Raw genomic sequence first — 23,947 nt, 5'->3', positions numbered from 1 at the left:
AATCAGTAATATTAAAATAATAAAAGACTTGCAATATTTCGGTTGATTTGTAATGAATCCAGAATGTAGGACATTTTTGTTTTTTTTAATTGCATTACAGAAAATAAAGAACTTTATCACAATATTCTAATTTTCTGAGACAGTCCTGTAATTTGGGGTTAAGGTTAGGGTTAGGTTTTAGTGACAAAACATCTACTGAGCCTAAGTTTCGTTTTCAATAGCAGTAGCTGGGTTAAAATACATAGAGAAAGTCATTATCAACCCAAAGAATAATGACAAATTCTAGCGGGTAGACAGTATCCCATCTCCTCACACCATTCAAGGCTCTGATTACACATGATACATTCCTATTCAGTGGACTGATAGCATTTGAAGCCGCTGCTTTTTGTGCATCAGGACGGGTTCGGACCCAGAGTTCAGTGACGCCTCCAGCGAGGACGTCCTGCTGCAGCCGGAGACCCGCGACGGAGACGTGAAGCCGGCGGCCATGAGGAAGCTGCTGGCGGCGGCCGCCGTCAGCCTGCTGTTCATGGTGGGGGAAGTGATCGGTACGATGGATCCTCTTATGGAGCTTTTCCACTAGAGCAGGGGTCGGCAATAGGCCTGTATTGAAAAAAATCGATTTCCCAATTCTAAATTGATTCTCATATTAATTCCTAAAAATCGATTCATATGTCTAAAGATCCTTTTATTTTATTTTATTTTTTTTTTACTTTTATTTATGTATTTTTTTTTCTTCATCATTACATTACAACTTTTGGTTATTTTTTTGTTTATCCCCAAAAAAGGAATGTTTTGTTGGACACGAGAATAACTGGTGCCATGTTTTTGCCTTTAAATATGTTTAAAGGTATGAAAACATTAAAGTTTTCAGTTATAATTGCATAAATTGTCTATATTTCTTTACTTTATATACTGTCTTGGGGTTACATTTGCCAAAAATGCTAAAAACCAAATGCTCAAAAATTAAAAACCAAAATAGACCAAAAATGGAACAAATAAAAACGGAATGTGGGAAAAAATAAAACCGATTTCATCTTTCTCTGTTTCCTCCCTGGATCTGTTTGGTAATTCTGCCCCACGATGTTTCTGAAAGCAGTTCTATCAGCATTCTGGGAGCTGATTGGTCCTTACAGCATCATTAGCTGCAATACTTGCTGTTGAATCTCAACATAATACTAGTATTAATATGTTGCAGAACTACAGTCATATAATTCATGCAACAGCTCAAAAAACAGTTTTAATAACACTAACCCAAATCAATATCGGAATCAGATCGAATCAAATCTTGATAATCGATTCTGAATCTTAAGAATCAGAATTGAATCGATTCTTGACATTTGAATCGATCCCCAGCCCTAGTCGCCAACCCAAAATGTTGAAAGAGCTGTATTGGACCAAAAACACAAAAAACGAATATGTCTGGAGCCTGTGGCGGCAAAAATTGTATAAAAATGAATGTCAGGACACCTCAGCTGTCTTTCTGATGCTTTAATGAAAAGAAGGAAATTTACATTCATGAGGAGCCACACGTTCCCACATTCAGTCCCGAGTGAGCTGAACGTGTTTAGAGACAAGTTATCTTATAGTTAGAGAAGCTGGGAACTAGACAAAACATCACCCTGGCAACCATGCCAGGCTGTGTGTCAAAGGAGCATGACCTCGGCATAGGAATGTTCACTTGAAAACAGGCAACAGACATTGTTATCAGTACTCGAGTTGTAAAAAGAAATCAGGGGGGATGGTGGATTTTATCATATGGGAACAGATCATTTGTGCTGATTACAAATAATAAAATATATTACAAATAATAGCAGTGACCAAAACACCTGCAGAAATACTGCAGGAATGACATAGCAGCAGTTAAATGCAGCCTTCTGTAAGCTTTAAATATCCACTGGGCTTACATCAAATACATCAAAACACAACAATAAAAAACACTTTTCTGAACTTATCAATATGACTCTGTCCTTCACAGGATAAGTAAAATGGATCACTGCAAAAACTCTAAATCTTAACAAGAATATTTGTCTTATTTCTAGTTAAAATGTCTCATTTTAGTTAAAAAAAATCTCATTACACTTAAAACAAGACTCATCACTGGAAAAAACAACAATTTTCACCTGTTTCAAGTAGATTTTCACTTAAAATAAGTAGAAAAATCTGCCAGTGGAACAAGATTTTTTTGCTTGTAATGAGAAGATAAATCTTGTCCCACTGGCAGATTTTTCTACTTATTTCAGGTGAAAATTTACTTGAAACAGGTGAAAATTGTCAAATAAGTTATTTTTCTGGTGTTATTTTTCTGGTGATGACTCTAAATGTTGAAATAGCAGTAAAACCACATTCATTGATGAAATGACATAAGGGATGGAAAGGAGGGATGGCAGTTTTACAGGGGGGATGATTTTGAACATTTTTATTTCAGGAGGGATGCCATCCCCCCTCATCTCCAGTACTGATTGTTATACCAAAATTTCCCATTACAAGCCACAAAAAAATGAAAAGTCTTGTATCAACCTTAGAATGAAGACAACACATGCTGCATGTATCTATATTAGTTATAACTGGGGGAATTTCTTTTTTTTCATTATGCACTTCGAGAAAAAAGTCAATGTCCAGATTAAAAAGGAAAAAGGAAGAAAAAAGAGAGGGAAAAAAAAAAAGGTCAAACATTTTTGAAAAAGCTCCAGGAGCCACTAGGGCGGCGCTAAAGAGCCCTATGCGGCTCTGGAGCCGCGGGTTGCCGATCCCTGCACTAGTACCTGCTCGGCTTGCCTCCACTCGGTTTGGTTCTTTCCCACTAGGGGTCTAACGAGTAGATACTTTTCTGTTTCTACTCTGCCGAGGTTCTAAGCAGCTGAGTCGGGCTGTGATGTCATCACACTACAGGCCACCGATTGGTCGGGGGGTTGGAGTCAGACGTCTGAGTCAGGATGTGACATCAGAGAAAGAGACTGACGGAGATTCTGGTTCATTTTATTCCAGCAACAACGGCAGCAGAAGTCTGTTCTGGTCCAACTCTGAGGTGCAGATGTTTTTTTTTTTTTTTTGTTGTTTTCAACACAGGCCTACTCGCATCATCAAAGAGGAGTATTGGGTCCTTATGGCACGTTTTCAGTCAAGTTTTAGATCGACTAAAATCTTTTAATCCTTACAGCCGCTAAACCAAAAATTCAGACTCGTCTCCTTTAGAGACAAACATATTTTTTCTTCTATTCTGTCTTTAACTTACCTTCCTTCTTCATAAGTGTTTCTTTTTGTGGGACATTTTTGCTTCAGTGCTTTGTGCATTCACAATTTAAACCACAAAACTCATGTAGGAAATTACTTTAATTTGAGATGCAATCATCATCCCAGATCATGGCCTCTGAAGGCAGCTCTAAGATTTGGTCCTCGGGTTGGACGGGTCTGGTTGAGAGTGATTCTGACGGAGATTCTTGTTCATTTTATTCCAGCAGCAACGGCAGCAGAAGTCTGTTTGGTGATCCAACTCTGAGGTGCAGATGTTCATAAACCTGGTGCTGAGGAGAGAATTAAAAAGGGATCTAGACGGAGATAAGGAACGACCAGATCTACCAGGAGCTCTGTCTCTTCATAGCTGCTCAGCTACCAGCTGACTTTTCAGCAAAAATTAAAAAGCGTCGCCGCTTGAAGTTTCTCTCTCATTTTTTAACTTTATATCGAACACGAGCCACAGATCCAGCAGCACATCTATCATCTCCTCCAGGTTCTACATCTTTAGTGTTGTTGTCTTCTTCCTTTACATACACAATCAAATACGTCACAGCAGCTTCTCCAACCTCCTACTTCTGCTCCAGGTGCTGATTGTAGTGGAAAAGAAACCAGGCCGAGTTCAGATGAGTAGGTACCGTATTTTCCGCACTATAAGGTGCACCTTAAAGCCTTCAATTTTTTCAAAAGCTGACCATGCGCCTTGTATATGGATCAATATTGAGCAAAGGCTCTGTGTGTATTGTTGAAATGTCTTGCGACATTTGACCGTTTATTGTTAGACAGTTTTTCTCCATAAATTAGGCATACTGGTAGGCCACTCTCATCAGAGGTAAATGCAAGTTAATCTGCCCAGGCATCATTGAATGTTCCATTTTCTTCAGATATTTTTCTTTTCTTACATTTCTCCATACTTGGCCTTGCTGGGGTTGAAAGTCACGACGAATGGATGGCGTTTTGGCGGGTGTACCGGCTTTATATATATGAATACCGGCTTTCACGAGTATGTTTATTTTGAGCGACGAAAAACAATAAAATATATTTATTCTAATATGTCAAGATCACAATCTTCCAATTTGGAACTAAAATATTAAAGAACTAACACAAATAAAATACACTTCAATGAAATACTTTTTTTTTTTGTAATTTATTTTCCCAAGCCACTTGGAGCCGCAGTATAAGGATGAACAGCCGCGGGTTGCAGACCTTTGGTCTAATGCAGGGGTCGGCAACCTGCGGCTCTAGAGCCGCATGCGTCTCTTTAGCGCCGCCCTGGTGGCTCCTGGAGCTTTTTTAAAAAATGTTTCTTCTTTTTTCTTTTTTCCTTTCCTTTTTAATCTCGAAATTTCGACTTTTTTCTCGACATTTAACTTCTTTCGCGAAATTGTACTTCAACATTAATCTTGACATTTCAACATTTTTCTCAAAATTTTGACTTTTTTCTCAAAATTTTGACTTTTTTCTCGACATTTTGACTTTTCTCTCGACATTTTGACTTTTTTCTCGACATTTCGACTTTTTTCTCGACATTTCGACTTTTTTCTCGACATTTTACTTTTTTCTCGACGTTTTGACTTTTTTCTCAACGTTTTGACCTTTTTCTCGACATTTCGACTTTTTTCTCGACATTTCGACTTTTTTTCTCGACATTTCGACTTTTTTCTCGACATTGACTTTTTTGTCGAAATTTCGACTTTTTTCTCGACATTTTTACTTTTTTTCGACATTTCGAATTTTTTCTCAACATTTCGACTTTTGCCTTCATTCTAAGGCTTATACCAGACTTCATTTTTTGCGGCTCCAGACATATTTGTTCTTTGTGTTTTTGGTTCAATATGGCTCTTTCAACATTTCGGGTTGCCGACCCCTGGTCTAATGGATGCAGAACGTAACCCCAGCCTCTACTGTAGTGCCTTAGAATGCGGAAAATACGGTACTAGTGGAAAAGTGCCATTTGATCCTGGATGACACCCCCCAGTCTTCATCGCTGACCTTCACCCTCCTCTTCCTCAGGTGGATACGCCGCCCACAGCCTGGCCATCATGACCGACGCCGCTCACCTCCTGACCGACTTCGGCAGCATCGCCATCAGCATCTTCTCCCTGGCCGTCTCCTCCCGGCCGCCGACGCAGACCATGACGTTCGGCTGGCACCGAGCAGGTAGGTGACGGCCGGGCCGTCGCCACGGCGACGCCTCCAGGTGCAGCTCTGATGGAGGACACCGAGTTGGAGACTTTTTTAAATGGATTTCATCGCCTTAACTGGGAAATGGTGTCATTGGACCTCAGGGGAAGTTACGGGAGGAATGAACCCACAGACGCCTCTGCTGGGATTTATCTGAGGATTTTTGCAGAAGAAGAAGCACCTGACCCCTTAACAAGGTCAGGTAGAACCAGCTTTATGTGGTTTATGAGTCTTGCATCATAACTGAGGAGATTTGGGTCCTTATGACACATTTTCAGTCGAGTTTTAGATCAACGCTACAATCTTTTAATCCTTCAAGCCGCTAAAACAAAAATTCAGACTTGTCTCCATTACAGGACTGTCTCAGAAAATTAGAATATTGTGATAAAGTTCTTTATTTTCTGTAATGCAATTTAAAAAAATAAAAATGTCATACATTCTGGATTCATTACAAATCAACTGAAATATTACAAGCCTTTTATTATTTTAATATTGCTGATTATGGCTTACAGTTTAAGATTAAGATTCCCAGAATATTCAAATTTTTTGAGATAGGATATTTGAGTTTTCTTAAACTGTAAGCCATGATCAGCAATATTAAAATAATAAAAGGCTTGCAATATTTCAGTTGATTTGTAATGAATCCAGAATGTATGACATTTTTGTTTTTGTAATTACATTACAGGAAAATCACTATTCTAATTTTCTGAGACAGTCCTGTAGAGACAAACATGTTTTTTCTTCTTCTGTCTTTAACTTACCTTACTACTTCATAAGTTTTTATTTTTGTGGGACATTTTTGCTTCAGATTCGCGATTTAAACCACAAAACTGACGTAGGAAATGACTTGATTTGAGATGCCATCATCACAGATCATCATCATGGTCCCTGAACGCGTCTAACAGTTGTATCTTAATTACATAAAGGTCTTTTACATAAAGGTCTTTTAATGCTTTTGTGGTTCAGATAAATGTTCGTTTCAGGCCAGATTTGGTCCGCAGGCCTCGGGTTGGACATGTCTGGTTTAGAGAGAGGATTCCTGCAAACCTGCCGTACTTGACTCTTTCTGCTTTTATAAATTGGCCAAAAAAAGTCTCACTAAGGGTCTGACTGAAGCACCTTTAGGTGAGTTTAAGGGACGTCCAGAAGAAATGAGCTTCCTTTCTGCAGAACTTTGTCTGGAATTGCTCTCGCAGCAGCAGCAGTTGCTCCTCTAAGGTCTTTGCTGATGTCTTCCACCTTTAGCGTTGTGTTAGCCCACACCTGGGAAACATCTGCTTTTGCAGACGGGTTCACGCTTGATGCCGATCAGCATCAGAAATGTTCTCGTTCACCTGAAAGTCTGTTTCATCCTTCGCTCCAGACCTCCATCGGGGGCGTCTGCAGGTTTGAGTTAAATTTAAGACTTTTTAATACCATTTTCAAACAAAATTTAAGTCCAAAAAGACACTTTGAACCCAGATTTCCATTTACCCATATTTGCTTGCCTCGTCTCGGGAATACGCCGACTAAGAAATCCTGCGCTGAGGTCGAGGTTGCCAGATCTGGCAGGTTCCAGCCCAAACACGACGTAAAACCCATAGACATATATAAAGGCTAGATGACTCACGGCGGAGTCTCCAGCGTCGTTCACCCGCGGCCATCTTGCCACAGGAGACTCTCTGGTGCGCATGCGTGCGCTATAGTTGTTGCTGTAGGAGGGGGAGTGGTCTGTACAGACAAAAATACTCATAACTTGCTGAAATCTTGACGGATTTACAAACGGATTGGTTCATCATAAATTGTAAATTGAAATTGTATCTCTTCGTTGCGAAAAACGACCTAATCATGCAGCATATACAATAGTTGTGTATCACCACTAACTAACGTTACCTGCCCAAGTTATCAAGGGTGACCACCAGTACTCAAGTTGTAAAAAAAATAAATCAGGGGGGATGGTGGATTTTATCATATGGGGACAGATAATTTGTGCTGATTACAAATAATATAATATATTACAAATAATAGCAGTGACCAAAACACCTGCAGAAATACTGCAGGAATGACATAGCAGCAGTTAAATGCAGCCTTCTGTAAGCTTTAAATATCCACTGGGCTTACATCAAATACATCAAAACACAACAATAAAAAACACTTTTCTGAACTTATCAATATGACTCTGTCCTTCACAGGATAAGTAACATGGATCACTGCAAAAACTCACAATCTTAACAAGAATATTTGTCTTATTTCTGGTTAAAATGTCTCATTTTAGTAAAAAAATCTTATTGCACTTAATGGATAGAGGTATATATATATATATATATATATATATATATATATATATATATATATATATGACACACATATGTAATGTAATGTCATGACGTAAATACATCATAATGTAATAATATATTAATATGTTATGTCATATGAATACATGTTATATGTGATGAAGCAGCTTGGCCCCCTGCAGGGGCAGGTTGACCCAGTCCTACCTCCTGCGGGGCTTTGAACTAGGACCCAACACCTTTGGGGTAACTTCAGCTTCCTACCCCCCGTGCAGATCCCGACACCTCGGAAGTTGGTTCAAACAGACTTGAATCACGAAAGCACCCTATGGGGTGATTTGGAGGTCTGTGACAGTCATGCCAAATGTCTGATAATGACATTTGGCCCGATTCACATCCGACTGTAAATTACTTTTTGTCTCTCGCCTGATTCGTGTATTCCTGCATCTTGTTGTATAAGAATCTGATTACAACATCACTCGAGGTCAGCATTTTCTACCAGACCTCTGGTCTGTGTAGACGTGCTCACCGCCGGCTCAATAAAACCTCATAAAAACCACAAAGCGGACTTCTGAACTGGTTTGATAAATTCCTCAACAATTTGGTGCCGTTGACCCGGATGACAATAGACCTTCGATGGAAACTCCTGTTCCAGAACAACGGCGCAATCAGCGACTCTATCTAAAATTTTATTGGTAAGGGATCCACTTAAAAATCCCAAATTATTGTTGCTGAGTTGTTGTCGAAAGTCTGTGAATTGGAGTGCCGGAGAATGGTTGACGTCATCCTGAGATTTTAGGTAAGTCCGCTGTGTGGTTGTGAAGGTTATTTTTTATTATTTTGTGTTATTGGGAACGTTATTGTAGAGATGTTTTTAGGAACGCTGGCAATTTCATAACACTTGAATTTGATTGTGTTGTGAGAATGTTCTGCTTCTCCTGCCTTAAGAATCTGACTCGCTCTTCTAAAAAAAGGTTTAATATCTCGGGTAACATTAAAGAGAGAAATGGCCAAGAGCGCCATGGTTGGTCTGGTACCAATAAAAAGATAGTCCAGGGGGACTATTCTTATGCATATGCAGGACGTGGGGTCCGTAAGTGTTGGAACACTGATATATTTGTGAGAAATAGACGTGGGGATGACACGCTCTCCCAAATGGAGTATATTTCATTTCTGCAAGAATCGACTCGCTCTTCTTTGCATCAACAGGAATGATTTATATGCTCAGGTAGACTGATAGTTGGAAAGTTTTTGGGAAGTTTTTCAGTTCTTTAAATACATGTATGGTAATCACGGTACCGATAGTTTTATTTGTTAGTTTTGTTTGTTACTTAGTTAGTATTAAATATTGTTAAAATAACTAAAAAGCACTTCAAACTCCCTCAGATTTTTGGAGGGATGAAGGTAGACGCCGTAATGCAGAATCTCAAATAGCTTCGCTTACTGATCAAAATAAAAAGCTGATGGCTAGAAGGATTTAAAAACACAACGCAGACGAAAAAGAAATTAGAGAACCAGTTAAATGATAAAATCAAAACCTTTATCCGGTGAAACTGATTAAAGAATCAAATGACGATGACACTTCTGATGACGACTGGATTTTACAAAAATCCAAGATCTGTTGCCTACAAAATTTGGAGCCAAATAATGGTAAGAGATTTTAAATTAATAAACAAAATGGCTAGAGAAAACAGCGGTTAAACTAACTTTGCCACATGATTTGAAAAGTAAAGTACTTGATGCGCAAAGTACTTGATGCTTGTAGAATTCCCTTTTAATCCCACAGCTGTTGCCAAAATCACACCAGAGCAAGCTCAGACCTCTTTTTCACAGTATTTATTGCCTTAACAGTTCAAAGGGAAAATTGATAATCCCAGGGAACTTTATGCTAAAACAATTTTGACAGCAAAAGAGAATTGTGGTCTGTCACGAGATCAGATTGATGGATTCCCTCCAGGGTACATGCAAAATATATATTTGCTAATTGCCCTCCACAAAGGGTAGGCCTGGATAACGCAAAAAAAAGAATCTGAAATGTATGAAAATACTAATGTCTTTTTCAAAAGTGTTTCCTACACAGGTTGAGCGCTGAGAGGAGGCGCAGAGGAAACAGCCAATGATCGGCTCCCATTGGGGTGAGCCAAATCAGAACATCCCAATTTACATAATCTTATCCTGCCTATGGTAACTTCATCATGTAAGTGCATGGAAATCTGTGGCCTACTATAACGTCTCTGAATGCATGTATAACTAATCTCTAACTAGAGGTGTCAAGTAACGAAGTACAAATACCTCATTACCTTACTTAAGTAGAACTTTTGGTTGTGTATGCTTCACTGGAGTAATTATTTTTCAGACGGTTTTTACTTTTACTCCTTACATTTTCACACAATTATCTTTACTTTTTACTCCTTACGTTTTAAAAACAGCCTCGTTACTCTATTTCATTTCGGCCTTTTAAAAAAAAACTATCCAGTTAAATTGTGCCATCCGGATAGAGTGAATTTGGTTGTGGTTGGATGAGAAGTATAAACATATTTGGTTTGTACGTGTCTGGTCTCTGAAACACATGTTAATGCTCAATAATGCACATATATGGTTCTTTAATATATTTGCATTATACTAAGATGCATTCATTTTCAATGGCTTTTAGCCTTAATGTTTTTTCCCCGCTTATATTACTTTTACTTTAAGTACTTTTGAAACCAGTACTTTATACTTTTACTTGAGAAAAAAAAAAAATAATAAAAATAAATAAATTTTGAGTTGATACTTCAACTTCTACAGGAGTATTTTTGAACTCTAATATCTATACTTCTACCTGAGTAATGAATGTGAATACTTTTGACACCTCTGTCTTTAACACTCGTCCTGACCTTTCCTGTTTTCCTCACTGACGGCTCTGCTTATAAAAATGGAATACCATACGCAGGTTATACAATTTGTGATAATTCTTAATTGTTGAAAGCGCCCTCCTCCTCCAGCTCCACCCAAGTAGATGAAACTATATACTGATCAAAAGGTAAAACTGTTACAATCTATACAGATTCCAGATATGCTTTTGGTTGTGTATATTGTATTTTATAGATTTTATATTGTGGGCGAACCAAGGATTTATTTCATCCTCGGAGATAAATGTGGTTAATTGATTGGTGAACTGTTACAAGCCTGTCAACTACCTTCATCTATTGCTTTGTTAAATGTGAAGCCCACACCCAGTCCAACCCTGTTTTCACTAGGCAATGCTTCAGCTGACCATGCAGCAAAAGAAACTGCCAAATTTGGCTTACCTGTCTATGTAAAGCTCTGCCCTTCTATACCCGCTAACGACCTGGTTTCTCCTAATGATGTAGCTCTCCTACAAGAAGACTACTGAGGTGAAGAAAAAACGGATTGTAGCATTCCCATGGTTGTAAAAATGTAAATAATTTGTGGGTCAGCAACGACGGCCGCGTTGTTGCACCCACATCCTTGTACGCGTAAATAGCTGATCACAGTTAGCAATCACAGATGAGCAAAAGGGGGAATGTGTCAGATAGTGTTGAAAGACTGATAAGCTCCAAGATTTGCATCCTATAAAAATATTGCAAACATTATCAACACTTCCCCCCACCGTGACTTTTTTGAAGCTCTGCAAATAGACATTATGTGAGGGATATGAAATTATTCTTGTATGAAAATGTTCATGTATGAAAATGTTTTTGTATGTGCAGAGAATTTTAAACTGGACTTAAATGGACAATGTTGACACCTGTTAACACCCATTAGGAAGCACAAAACTCACGCCTCATGAAAGGATTATGGGTAGACCTATGACCATACAAAGCAATTCAGTTCTGTATATATGAAGAAGATGGACTTCCATGCCATGGATGAATCCATGATATCATTCTGTTGTACTCTAAACTTCTGCTGTTCAGTCAATCCACAGAAAAGTAAAAGCTGTCCAGTCTCCTCCTAGTGGCAAACCATGCCACAACCCGGAGACTGGGTTTGGGTCGGAGAGGGCCTCGGTGGTCCAGGGCTCAGCACGTCCTGCACCACCGACACTCAAGGGTGGGGGGCGCTGGCCTGGTTCCACGCGTCCCACTGCGGGAGCATAGCTCCTCGACCATGCACCGGAGACCGGCCGATTCCTTCTTCTTCAATAAAACCTCATAAAAACCACAAAGCGGACTTCTGAACTGGTTTGATAAATTCCTCAACATATGGTAATAATATGTATGTATATATATATATATATATATATATATATATATATATATATATATATGTTATATGGTAATAATATATATATGTTATAATGTAACTATAAATATTACTAAGAATACTATAGAAATATTGATTAAATATGAAAACCATGTCATGGCTATCTGTTTCTGGTTATTTTCATATAAAAGTACGTTTTTCAATGTTTATAATTATTCACAAGTATGCAGTGTCATAACTACATCTCTGACGTTCATGACAAACCAAACTGTTTGAAAATCTGTTGAGAATTGAGCAAGTTAAGGTTGTTTAAGCAGTACATGCTCCCTTGAACACAATGTTATTCTGAGCGAGTTCTCCTGTGGCAAGATGGCCGCCGTGTGACGACGTCGCTCTCCATTGGCAGCAGCGCGGACGAGTCATCTAGCCTTTATATATGTCTATGGTAAAACCCGCAGAAATAATGAAAAACCAGCTCAAATTCTACATTCTCGGTTAAAACTTTAAATTATTAAATCAGGCTCCAAACAAAGACTACAGTTAAATTGAGTAGATTAAAGCAAATATAATATCCATGAGTTTATTGTAAGTTTCTACTTTTTTCTGCCATAATGGAAACTTTTTTGTTAATAATTTCTCTTAAATATTTATTAAAAACCAAGAAAAGGAGCCCAGATTTTATCAACCCGCCCAGTCCTATATTTTTCAGCCCTATTGGGCTGAAACCCGCCCAACCTGGCAACCCTGACTGAGGCGTCTGGTAAACAGATTTATTTCTCCTCAAAACGATTAAATAAACTTTTCCTTTTCAATGTGTAAGAAAACTTTAATGATGATGGATAAGTTCACTCTAAGGGAGGGAGGGGTCATTTTGACCTAAAGACAGTACAAGGTTAATCAGAATCAGAATCAGAATCAGAATCAGAAAAGGGTTTATTGCCAAGTTTTCACACGAGGAAATTGTTATGGGGATTGGTGCAACACAATACAAATATAAAAAACAAATATATTGTAGTGGGTTACATCATAGACATCATATAGAACACAGTGTAACATAGTGTTCTATATGATGTCTATGGGTTACATAATTCACTTAGGAACCCTCTGCGGGTTAATGTGGTTCCGCCCGGATAGGGCGCAGCGACGGACGTTACGCTTCCCGTTCAGTGTTGTTGTGGTTTGAATGGCTGATGTTAATAAACGGCTCGCGCCTGCTTTCAACATTCACACCCCGCCTCCGACTCCCGTTCTTCGGCACCACACTGGTGACCCCGACGTCAGTCTCGCTGAAGACTCAGAGACTGAACCGAACATGGCAAACAACGCTACTTTTCTGAAGTTGCCGGAGTTTTGGGAGACATCAGCGGCGGCATGGTTCGCCCAGACCGAGGCGCAGTTCGCGCTCCGCGACGTCACAGACGACGATGCGCGCTATTACCACGTTGTCTCGGCGCTGGGGAGTTCCACCGCGACCAGGTCGGTGAGTTTCATCACCACCTCCAGCCCGGAATAAATATGAGGCTTTTAAAGCTTACCTCCTCAACACTTTTGAGCTGTCGCGGGCAGAACGGGCCAGACGACTGTTTGCAATCCAGGGACTTGGGGACAGCAAACCTTCCGAGCTGATGGAGGTGATGTTGAACCTGCTGGGTGCAGAGGAGCCCAACTTTCTTTTTGTTGAGCTGTTCCTCCGCCACATGCCTCCTCGCGTTCAGACAGCTCTGGCCAACACTGTTATTACGGAGCCCCGCGCCCTGGCCGAGGAGGCTGATCGTTTTTTCCTGGCTGCTCAACGTTGCACCCCGGAGGTGCTGGCCCTGACACGCAGCTATACACCTGCGGGTGGCGACACGCCGACCAAGAAGGGACTCACTGCTGCTGATGGCGGCGCCGGCTCTGGTATGTGCTATTACCATGCACGCTTTGGCGCTAAGGCGAGCAAGTGCCGTCCCCCCTGTACCTACGCGGCGGGAAACGCCAGAGCCTGCGCTCAGTAGCAGCCGTGAGCGCAGGCACGACGAACCGGCTGTTGTTTGTCCGAGACGCCATCTCTGGGCTCAAGTTCCTCTGCGACACCGGCGCACAGAGGAGTGTGCTGCCGGCTACGGCGGACGACACCGCCGGTGGTCCCCAGGGGCCGCCACTGACGTCTGCAGACAACACCCCTATCCGCTCCTACGGCACGAGGACCGTGGACTTGTGTTTTGGGGGTCAGCGATTCACGTGGGACTTTGTCACTGCTGACATATCTTTCCCCCTCGTCGGCGCTGATTTTTTGTGCGCACACGGTTTGCTGGTGGACGTCAAGAACGGCCGTCTTGTTGACGCGCTGACCTTCTCCACGATCGCGTGTGTTTCTGGGGAGGCGACCTGCAGTGGGCTCTCCGGCTCGCTCTCGGAGGGGGACAACTACCAGATCCTCCTCGGTGAGTTTCCCAGCCTGACTGAACCCACCTTCTCTGCGGCCACGACCAAACATGGTGTGGAGCACCACATCGTGACCGAGGGCCCCCGGTCCATGCTAGGGCCCGGCGGCTCAACCCCGAGAGGCTCGAGGTCGCCAGGTCTGAGTTCGCCAACATGGAGCGCCTTGGCATCGTTCGGCGTTCGGACAGTCCGTGGGCGTTGCCGCTCCACATCGCCCCCAAGCCAGGGGGTGGGTGGCGGCCGTGCGGCGATTACCGCCGTTTGAATGACGCCACTACTCCCGATCGCTACCCAGTCCCGCACATCCAGGACTTCTCCGTGCACCTGGCGGGTAAGCTGATTTTTTCTAAGGTGGACCTGGTGCGTGGTTACCACCAGGTCCCCGTGCGTCCCGCTGACGTCCCTAAGACGGCCGTAGTCACGCCGTTTGGCTTATCGAGTTTCTGCGCATGCCGTTTGGACGAGAATGCGGCTCAGTCCTTCCAACGGCTGATGGACTCGGCGCTCAGGGACATGCCTTACGTTTTCGTCTACCTGGACGACATTCTCGTCGCCAGCTCCTCGGAGGGGGAGCACCTGGCGCACCTCCGGGGCCTCTTCACACGGCTCAGCGAGCACGGCCTCATCGTAAACCCGGCTAAGTGCCAGTTCGGGTTGCCCTCAATCCACTTCCTTGGGCACCTCATCAACAAGGACGGGGCCGCCCCCCTTCCGTCGAAGGTGGAGGCCGTTGCTGCTTTTCCCCGCCCGGATACCGCTGGGGCGCTCCGAGAATTTCTCGGGATGGTGACATTTTATCACCGGTTCATCCGCCGGGCGGCCCACACCATGCACCTGCTGTACGAGGCTCTCAAAGGCAAGTCTGCCAACCAGGCCGTCGACTGGACGGCCGAGAGGGAGGCCGCGTTCGAGGCCACCAAGGCTGCCCTGAGCCAGGCGGCTCTGCTGGCTCACCCGGCACCTGGGGCTCCGGTGGCAGTCACAACCGACGCGTCGGATTACGCCGTCGGCGCAGTGCATGAGCAGTGGGTCGGCGGCGCCTGGCAGCCGCTCGCCTTTTTCAGCCGCCAGTTGACCCCCAGAGAGCGCAAATACAGTGCGTTCGACAGGGAACTCCTGGCCCTCTTCCTGGCAATCCGCCACTTCCGTTTCCTCCTGGAGGGTCGGGAGTTTACGGCTTTCGTGGACCACAAACCCCTCACGTTCTCCATGTCTAAAGTGGCTGAACCGTGGTCTGCCCGCCAGCAGCGCCAGTTGGCGTTTATATCGGAGTACACCACCGACGTCCGACACGTCGCCGGTAAGGACAACGTGGTCGCGGACTGCCTCTCCAGGGCGGTTGTAGGGGCGGTCCAGTTGGGTGTCGACTACGCAGGCATGAGCGCGGACCAGGCCTCGGACCGCGGGATCCAGGCCCTCAGGGCCTCCGACACCGCGTTGCGCCTGGAGGAGGTCGCGGTCGGTGACTCGGGTGTCAGACTGTGGTGTGACCTCTCTACTGGCCAGCCTCGACCGCTGGTTCCTGCTGACTGGAGGCGGGGCGTGTTCGAGGCGGTGCACAATCTCTCCCACCCTGGCAGAAAGCCGACCGTTAGGTTGGTTTCTCAGAAGTTCGTGTGGCAAGGGCTGAAGAAGGACGTGAGGGCGTGGGTCGACGCGTGTGTGGCCTGCCAGCGGGCTAAGGTGCACCGTCACACCAGGGCCCCCTTTGAAACCTTCACTGTTCCGAAGCGGAGGTTCGACCACGTTCACGTCGACCTGGTTGGTCCGCTGCCCCCTTCGCAGGGCTTCACCTATCTCCTCACGGTGGTCGACAGGACGACGCGTTGGCCCGAGGCCATTCCCCTCGCCTCGACAACCTCTTCCGACGTGGCCCGGGCATTCATCGGGACGTGGGTTGCGCGTTTCGGGACCCCTTCCGACCTCTCCTCGGACCGCGGCCCGCAGTTTACTGCGGAGCTATGGAACGCGGTCGCGGACGGTTTGGGGGTCAAACTACACCGCACCACGGCCTACCACCCCCAGGCGAACGGCCTGGTGGAGAGGTTCCACCGTTCGATGAAGGCAGCCCTCCGCGCGAGCTTAACGGATGGCAACTGGGTGGATAAACTCCCATGGGTCCTCCTGGGCCTGAGGTGCGCCCCCAAGGAAGACCTGCAGTCCTCTTCTGCTGAGTTGGTCTACGGGCAGACCCTGCGGGTTCCGGGGGATTTCATCCCGAGCGCCACTACCCCCTGGTCGGCAGCCACGCAGCGCGCCGCCCTGCTGGAGACCGCTGGGGCGTTCACGCCCATCCCTACATCACAGCACGGCTCCCCCGCCTTCAAGGTGCCCACCAGTCTGCGCTCGACGGATTTCGTGTTCGTTCGCCATGATGCCCACCGCGGCCCCCTGCGCCCTCCCTACGACGGGCCGTTTAGGGTCCTGCAGCACGGGGTTAAGAGCTTGGTTGTGGACATGGGCGGTAGGCCTGAGACTGTCTCGGTGGATAGGGTTAAGCCGGCCCACGTGGACATTTCCCGGCCATTGGAGTTGGCACAAGCCCCTCGTAGGGGCCGGCCCCCTGGGCCCTCGTCCCTGCCCCCGGTTGAGAGGCCCGCGCCGCTGTTGGCGCGTCGGCCCCCCGGCTCTGCAGTTGGTGCGGCCGCACCTTCGACCCCGCCCCCCTCGACCCCGGTTTTTCGCACCCGTAGGGGTCGGGCTGTCGTTCCCCCGCGGCGGGGGGATTTTGACTATGGGTGAATTCTGGGGGGGCTGGTGTAGTGGGTTAAATAATTCACTTAGGAACCCTCTGCGGGTTAATGTGGTTCCGCCCGGATAGGGCGCAGTGACGGACGTTACGCTTCCCGTTCAGTGTTGTTGTGGTTTGAATGGCTGATGTTAATAAACGGCTCGCGCCGGCTTTCAACATTCATACTCCGCCTCCGACTCCCGTTCTTCGGCACCACAATATAAGAGATAAAATAAAATGACATGTATAAACAATAATAAAAAGTATAAACAGTGAAATAAAATGTAGACCGGAAATGTACAAAATGAGGTTTTAAAGTGCCGGGTGAGTCTGTACAAAAGTGACTTAGAAACTTAGGATAGGTAGAAGGTATAGACAGAAATGTACAATGAGGTTTGTAAAGTGCCAGATATGAGTCTGTGCAAAAGTTACGGGATTGGAGTTTTTACGTTAATGTAACGTAGAGTGGGATGGGGGGGCAGTCCGTGGTAGTCGGGGGGGGGGGGACCGGGGCCTTGTTGATGAGGAAGGCTGCAGACGGGAAAAAACTGTTCTTGTGGCGTGAGGTTTTGGTCCTGATGGACCGCAGCCTCCTGCCAGAGGGAAGAGTCTGGAACAGTTTGTGTCCGGGGTGAGAGGGATCTGCTGCAATCTTTCCTGCACGCGAGAAGAGCAGAGGAGAGAGAACGCAGCCTTGAGGAGATCCGGTGCTGATGGTCCGCGGGTCAGAGACGTTTTATGGATCTGCGTCCGCCCTCCTGATGTCATGAGGCGTCTCTAACGTTGGTCTCTTTTTCCTCAGAGATCTTAGGGATGCTGCTGAACGTCATGTCCATCTGGGCCGTGACGGCGGTTCTGGTCTGGTCGGCCGTCCAGCGGATCGCCCACGGCGACTACGACGTGGACAGTGACATCATGCTGCTGACGTCGGGCGGCGCGGTGGGCGTCAACATCCTGTGAGTGGGCGGAGCTCCCTCACCCTGCGTTCACACTGAAAGCGTCACAGGCGTCATAGGCAGCCTGCTGCCATTCATTTTCTATGAAAACGCGCAGCCGGAGCAGCGCGTCAATTTGAAGTTGAAAAATCTGAACTTTATGCAAATGAGCAGCGTTGACGCCGAGGCAGCGTCCAATCACAGACCGGGATTCCCGAAGCAAGAAGCCTCAATGCAGATTGTACTTTCATGTACACACAAACGTAAAAAAATCACTTGCATACAGGAGCAGAGCTGTCACTAACAAACTTATTTTATCAGGAATTAATATATTTCATCCAGCAAACTGATATTTTTGCTGATTTGACTGCCGTTTTTACCTGAACTGATCACGTAACTGGTTGAGGAGCTGGATGGTCTGAACTATTTTATTTGCTACATCGATCCAGCGCAAAATAATTAAAAACCGTGCTTATTAATCACAAAACACAGTTTAAACATCATGACCAAATCCGCTCCGACCCGGTGTGTCAGTGATCAGCGCAGACAGACTGCAGCTTCGCCTGAATTATGGTTCTGAGGGTTGATGTTGATCCAGGACCAAACTTGTTAAGGAGCATCAAACTCACTCTTATCTATGCGAAAATACCGCTAAAATATAAAGAAGGCGTCCCAAAGTGTGATCTATGGTGAAATAGGAAACTGAAGATGTGCATGCTATTTAAAGATATGTGCAGTTTTCAGTGTGAATCTACCAAGCAGCGCGATGCTGGCGTCAGGAGATTTTTGACGCTTTCAGTGTGAATGCAGGGTCAGCATTTTGGGTCGTGTTTCGGTTTGGTGACGGATCGCTGTCCTCAGGATGGTGCTGATCCTGCAGCAGTCCGGCGCCGCGCACGGACACGGACACGGTGCCGTGGCGTCACCGCGCCCCCGCTGCCGTCGCCACGGCAACGCCAGCGTCAGGGCCGCCTTCATCCACGCGCTGGGAGACCTGCTGCAGAGCGTCGGCGTCCTGCTGGCCGCCGCCATCATCCACGTCTGGGTCGGTATCTCCGTCTTCTCTCATTCAGTATCAAAACAAATGCAGCGACGGGACAGGAGTTTTCGTACGCGCTGGTGCTCATGGGAAATGTAGTTCTTTCTGGTAAAGCACTACCGCTTTTGTCCAAAGGAGCCGCCAAACTCAACAATAGCTGAAAGTTACATAGTGCTGCTTTAAGGCGTATATGACGGTAATCCGGGTCACGTGACGTGTTTCTCCTCGCAGCCCGAGTGTAAAGTGGCCGACCCCGTCTGCACCTTCCTCTTCTCCATCCTGGTCGTCGTGACGACGCTCCCCGTCACCAGAGACGTGTTCAGGATCCTGATGGAAGGTAGCCGCGCGTCTCCGCGTCCGTGGCGACGGTCCAGGCCTGTTTTCAAGCTGCCGTCGTGTTTCCTGCAGGATCCCCGCGGGACCTGAGCGCCGCCGTCGTCACGGAGACGCTGCTGTCCGTGGACGGCGTCATGGCGGTGAAAGAGCTGCACGTGTGGAGCCTCAGCACCAGCTACTCGCTGCTGGCGGCTCACGTCCACATCGGTAGGTTCAATGCACCCGGGATTAATCTAGTCCAGTCCCAGTGCATTGTGGGTAAAAAACTGACTGTGTTTCCATGCATCAATAACCCTTTTAAAACCCGAATATTGGCAATAACCCGAATTTGCACAGCCATGTAAACACCAATAACCCCTTTTGAAAAACTTGAATATGACCCCTGGGTTACTCCTTTTAAAACCCGAATATTGGGTCATGTAAACACCAAACACGGAGATACACAAGACCAGGAGGAGACTAATCACTTCATAAATTTAATGAAGGATATGAACATTTCTGCATTTGTAGACGGTAGAAAGTACCGGGATAGAAGTTGTGCGAAGCAGCATTTGTTTTGAATTTGGATACAGGAAGAAGAAGCGGAAATGACGGGAATTACATCATCACGTTCTCCGTGCGTCGCTGGTTTGATCCAGATATCCCAAATGATTAATTACCATGTAAACGGAATATTCTGAATGTTTCAGTAACCGGAATATTAGCAATAACCCAAATTTTGACTGCATGTAAATGTAGTCACTGACACATCCACTCGCAGAAAAACGCAGAAAAATAAGACGGTGTTTTTTGCATTGAAATAAGACTGAAAAAGTGGGGGTCGTCTTACATTCGTGGTCTAGATATTATACCCATTCACAACGCTAGATGGCGCCAGATATCTTTAAAGCGAATGCTGAACTTAACTCCCCAGGCCAAAGTTACAGAAGAGTTTTAGGGCCATGCAGGAGAAAAAATATTTGAGAGGGGAAGATTTTTTTATTTTTTATTGTGCACTTCGAGAAAAAAGTCGAAATACAATTTCGAGAAAAAAGTAGAAATGTTGCCTTTTTTCCTCAACATTTCAACTTTATTCACGAAATTTTGACTTTTTTCCTCGAAATTGTACCTCAACATTAATCTCGACAGTTTGACTTTTTTCTCGACATTTTGACTTTTTTCTAGAAGTGCATAATGGGAAAAAAAATCTTCCTCTAAAATATTTTTATTTTTCTCCTGCCTGGCCCTAATACTCTTCCAACCAGGTCCCACTCTGGGATGAACCCCTGTCACAAAGAATAAAAATAAAAAATAGTGGTAAGAAAGAAAAGGGAAGAAAATAAGAGAAGAGATAACAGAAAATGGAGAAACGTAGCGACAATCTGGAGAAAAGTGGGTGGAAAATCGGCAGGTTAACCGGCAGCTGAGGAGAAGTTATGATGCAAACTTCAAGATGATGATTTGAATGAGGCAAAATAACAGGCTTTATTTATATATATTTAATATATTGTTATAATTGTTATAATCATTTGTTTCAGATGTACTGTAATTATTTTCTGTATAAAAATGTAATTTGGTGTTCAAAAAGTCTTTTTTCAAACTTGAGTCTTGAAAAAAAGGGGTCGTCTTATAATCAGGGTCGTCTTATAATCAGGCCAATACGGTATTTAGGCAAAAAACAACGTAATGATGTCCGAGTTCTGACCCCTGAGGAACTGATACTCAACAGGCTCATCCGCGTCCAGGGGGCGGGGCTTAGCGATCACCATGAAATGACCAACCAGGTCTTGTACAAAGACTGGAAGAAGGGAAGGAGGGAGGAAGGAAGGAAGGAAGGAAGGGAGAAAAAAGAAGGGAGGAAGGAAGGAAGGGAGAAAAGAAGGAAGAAAAGGAAGGAAGGGAGAAAAGAAGGAAGAAAAGGAAGGAAGGGAGAAAAGAAGGGAGAAAAGGAAGGAAGGAAGGAAGGAAGGGAGAGAGAAAAGAAGGGAGAAAAGAAGGAAGGAAGGAAGGGAGAAAAGAAGGGAGAAAAGGAAGGAAGGGAGAAAAGAAGGAAGGAAGGGAGAAAAGAAGTAAGGAAGGAAGGAAGGGAGAAAAGAAGGAAGGGAGAAAAGAAGGGAGAAAAGGAAGGAAGGAAGGAAGGAAGGAGAGAGCAGGAGGAAAGAAGGAACAGGAGAATTAGGTCATTTTGACCCAAACACAGTACGAGGGTTAAAAACATGTCAATCAGAAGCTAAAACACCACATTTGTCCTCCGGGTGATTAAAGTTACGATCTAACTAAATGTCTCGTGTCGGCAGACGAGGAATCGGACTCGCAGCTCTGCATCAGGAAAGTGACGCGGCTCCTGCGCTCCGAGTTCGGGTTCTCCAGCATCACCCTGCAGGTGCAGCGCCGCGGGACGGCCGCCCTGAGATGATCTGAAGCTGCCGTTACCGTGGCAACGACTGGTTTTACCCGAGACACGACCGTCGTGGGCAGAAACGTTACCGTGACGACACACGAGCAAAGCGACGGCCAGAGTCGGCGACCCGTCCAGAACCTGCAGGACCTCCTTTAGTTTGTCAACGAGCTTGAAACATGTTCTGCTTTTTGTAATTTTATTAAAAATCATACAAATACCTCAAACGGGGCGGCTGCTGGTCCTTAAGTTTTAAATCCCATTTTCCTAAAATAAGGCCTTTTAATGTTTCAATTTGTCTTAAATCTCAATCCAAGGGTCTTAATTTTCTTCTTTTCTCCCATCTTTCCTTGATTCCTTCTTTTCCTTCCTTGATTCCTTCTTTTCCTTCCTTGATTCCTTCTTTTCCTTCCTTGATTCCTTCTTTTCCTTCCTTGATTCCTTGATTCCTTCCTTGATTCCTTCCTTCCTTCCTTCCTTCCTTCCTTCCTTCCTTCCTTCCTTCCTTCACCCGAAGACAGCACAAGGGTTAAATTCCTAAAATAAGGCCTTTAAATGTCTTAATATTTGTCTTAAATCTCAATTTTTTATCTTAATTTTAGAGGGAATTGGTCCGTCATCATTAAAATGTTTTCTTACTTTGAAAAGGAAAAGTTTATTTAATCGTTTTGAGGAGAAATAAACCTGTTTACCAGTTGTTAGACGCCTCAGTCAGTGTTGCCAGGTTGGGCGGGTTTCAGCCCAATTGGGTTGATAAAACTTTCACTGCTTTTCCTGGTTTTTACTGAATATATTTAGGAGAAATTATTAACAAAGTTTCCATTATGGCAGAGAAAAGTAGAAACTTACACAATAAACTCACTGATATTTTATTTGCTTTAATCTACTCCATTTAATTGTAGTCTTTGTTTGGAGCCTGAACTTCTTTTGGCTATTTAGTGGTGTTGTGAAGCTTAAAATTTATAACGGATCTAATAATTTACAGTTTTAACATAGAGAATGTATGATTCCGGCTGGTTTTTCAGTATTTCGGCAGGTTTTACATGGCGTTTGGGCTGGAACCTGTCAGATCTGGCAACGAGGCAAGCAAATATAGGTAAACGTAAATTTAGCGTCAAATGTCTAGAAAATTCCAGTTTCTCTGGACATTGGGTTCAAAGTGTCTTTTTGGTCTTTTAAATTTAGTTTGAAAATGGTTTTAAAAAGTCTTAAATTTAACTTGGTCAAACCTGTAGACACCCTGTAATTTAGCAGCAGCCCCAAGTTCATTTAAAAGGGTTTTAAAGATCTAACTTTTGTAACAGAAAGTATCAAAAACCCTTTAATACTTTCAGAGGATTAGATGATCTTTATAAATGCAGAATGAAACGATCAAGATGTGATTAGTTTTGCAGCATGGTGTTTATTAGAAACAGTCCTGGTCAGACGGAGCAGACGCTCCGAGACCTCGAAGGCACGTGATCGACTTAATTTACTTCAATACTCCCACATGTGGAGGCAAAGGCGACATGATTGGAAAAAATTACACACAAATATAAAATAAGGCTTAATTAGGTTTTTTCTCTCTTATCGGTTCACATGAGTCGGAGGAAACCACAGTAAAAAACCCAAACAAAGTATGTAACATCAGCGTTTTTTAAGAATACTTTACTCGTCCGGTCGGTCCAGTCGTCACAGCCATAGACATCTATCCGTATCCGCCCCAAACTAATACAAGTAAATGGACTTATTTTCATAAAAGCGCCTTTCTACAAAGAAATGTACATTTCACGTCTCATTTATTCATTCACACACGCACTAATATACTTGGGAAACAGTTAGGTACCAAATATAATATATTTAATTTTCTCAGATGGCAAAAATAAGAACTTTATTGATCCCACATAGGAGTAATTCATGTTCTATCAGCTATAGAGAACAAGGTAGTGCCGAAAAACAATATATATCCCCCTCACAAAAATAAGAAAAATAGAGAAACATATTTTCTCATCAACAAAACATTTAAAATTTTTCAAGTAACAAAATAACATATTTGAACCATTATTCAGACAATAAAATAACATTTGAACCATTTTTCAGACAATAAAATAATTGAAAAAAATCTGAAAAATAGTTAAAATATGTTATTTTGTTACTTGAAAATTTAAAAATGTTTTGTTGATGAGAAAATATGTTTCTCTATTTTTATTATTTTTGTGAGGGGGA

General features: G+C 44.1%; 1 protein-coding gene across 4 annotated transcripts; it reads left to right on the top strand.

The window, feature by feature from the left end:
• Window positions 1-468: 468 nt before the first annotated feature.
• Window positions 469-21,957, top strand: LOC133462701 (proton-coupled zinc antiporter SLC30A2-like). 4 transcript variants are annotated; one of them, XM_061744084.1, is made up of 9 exons: window positions 2,854-3,028; window positions 3,462-3,730; window positions 3,822-3,864; window positions 5,248-5,394; window positions 17,858-18,011; window positions 18,852-19,035; window positions 19,261-19,366; window positions 19,438-19,572; window positions 21,642-21,957. In XM_061744084.1, the coding sequence occupies exons 3-9, from the start codon at window positions 3,861-3,863 to the stop codon at window positions 21,758-21,760; spliced, it is 849 nt and encodes a 282-aa protein (XP_061600068.1). In that variant the 5' UTR covers window positions 2,854-3,028; window positions 3,462-3,730; window positions 3,822-3,860; the 3' UTR covers window positions 21,761-21,957. The 4 variants fall into 4 exon arrangements, with proteins under 4 accessions (XP_061600067.1, XP_061600070.1, XP_061600068.1 ...); XM_061744085.1 differs by lacking the exon at window positions 2,854-3,028 and having other exon boundaries at window positions 3,442-3,730; XM_061744083.1 differs by lacking the exons at window positions 2,854-3,028; window positions 3,462-3,730; window positions 3,822-3,864 and adding an exon at window positions 469-548.
• The last annotated feature ends 1,990 nt before the right edge of the window (window positions 21,958-23,947 follow it).

Source organism: Cololabis saira, chromosome 16 (assembly GCF_033807715.1).
Source record: "Cololabis saira isolate AMF1-May2022 chromosome 16, fColSai1.1, whole genome shotgun sequence".
In the NCBI taxonomy this organism is placed as follows: domain Eukaryota; kingdom Metazoa; phylum Chordata; class Actinopteri; order Beloniformes; family Belonidae; genus Cololabis; species Cololabis saira.
Note: the sequence above shows the minus strand (reverse complement) of the source record. Positions and strands in the feature narration are given on the sequence as shown.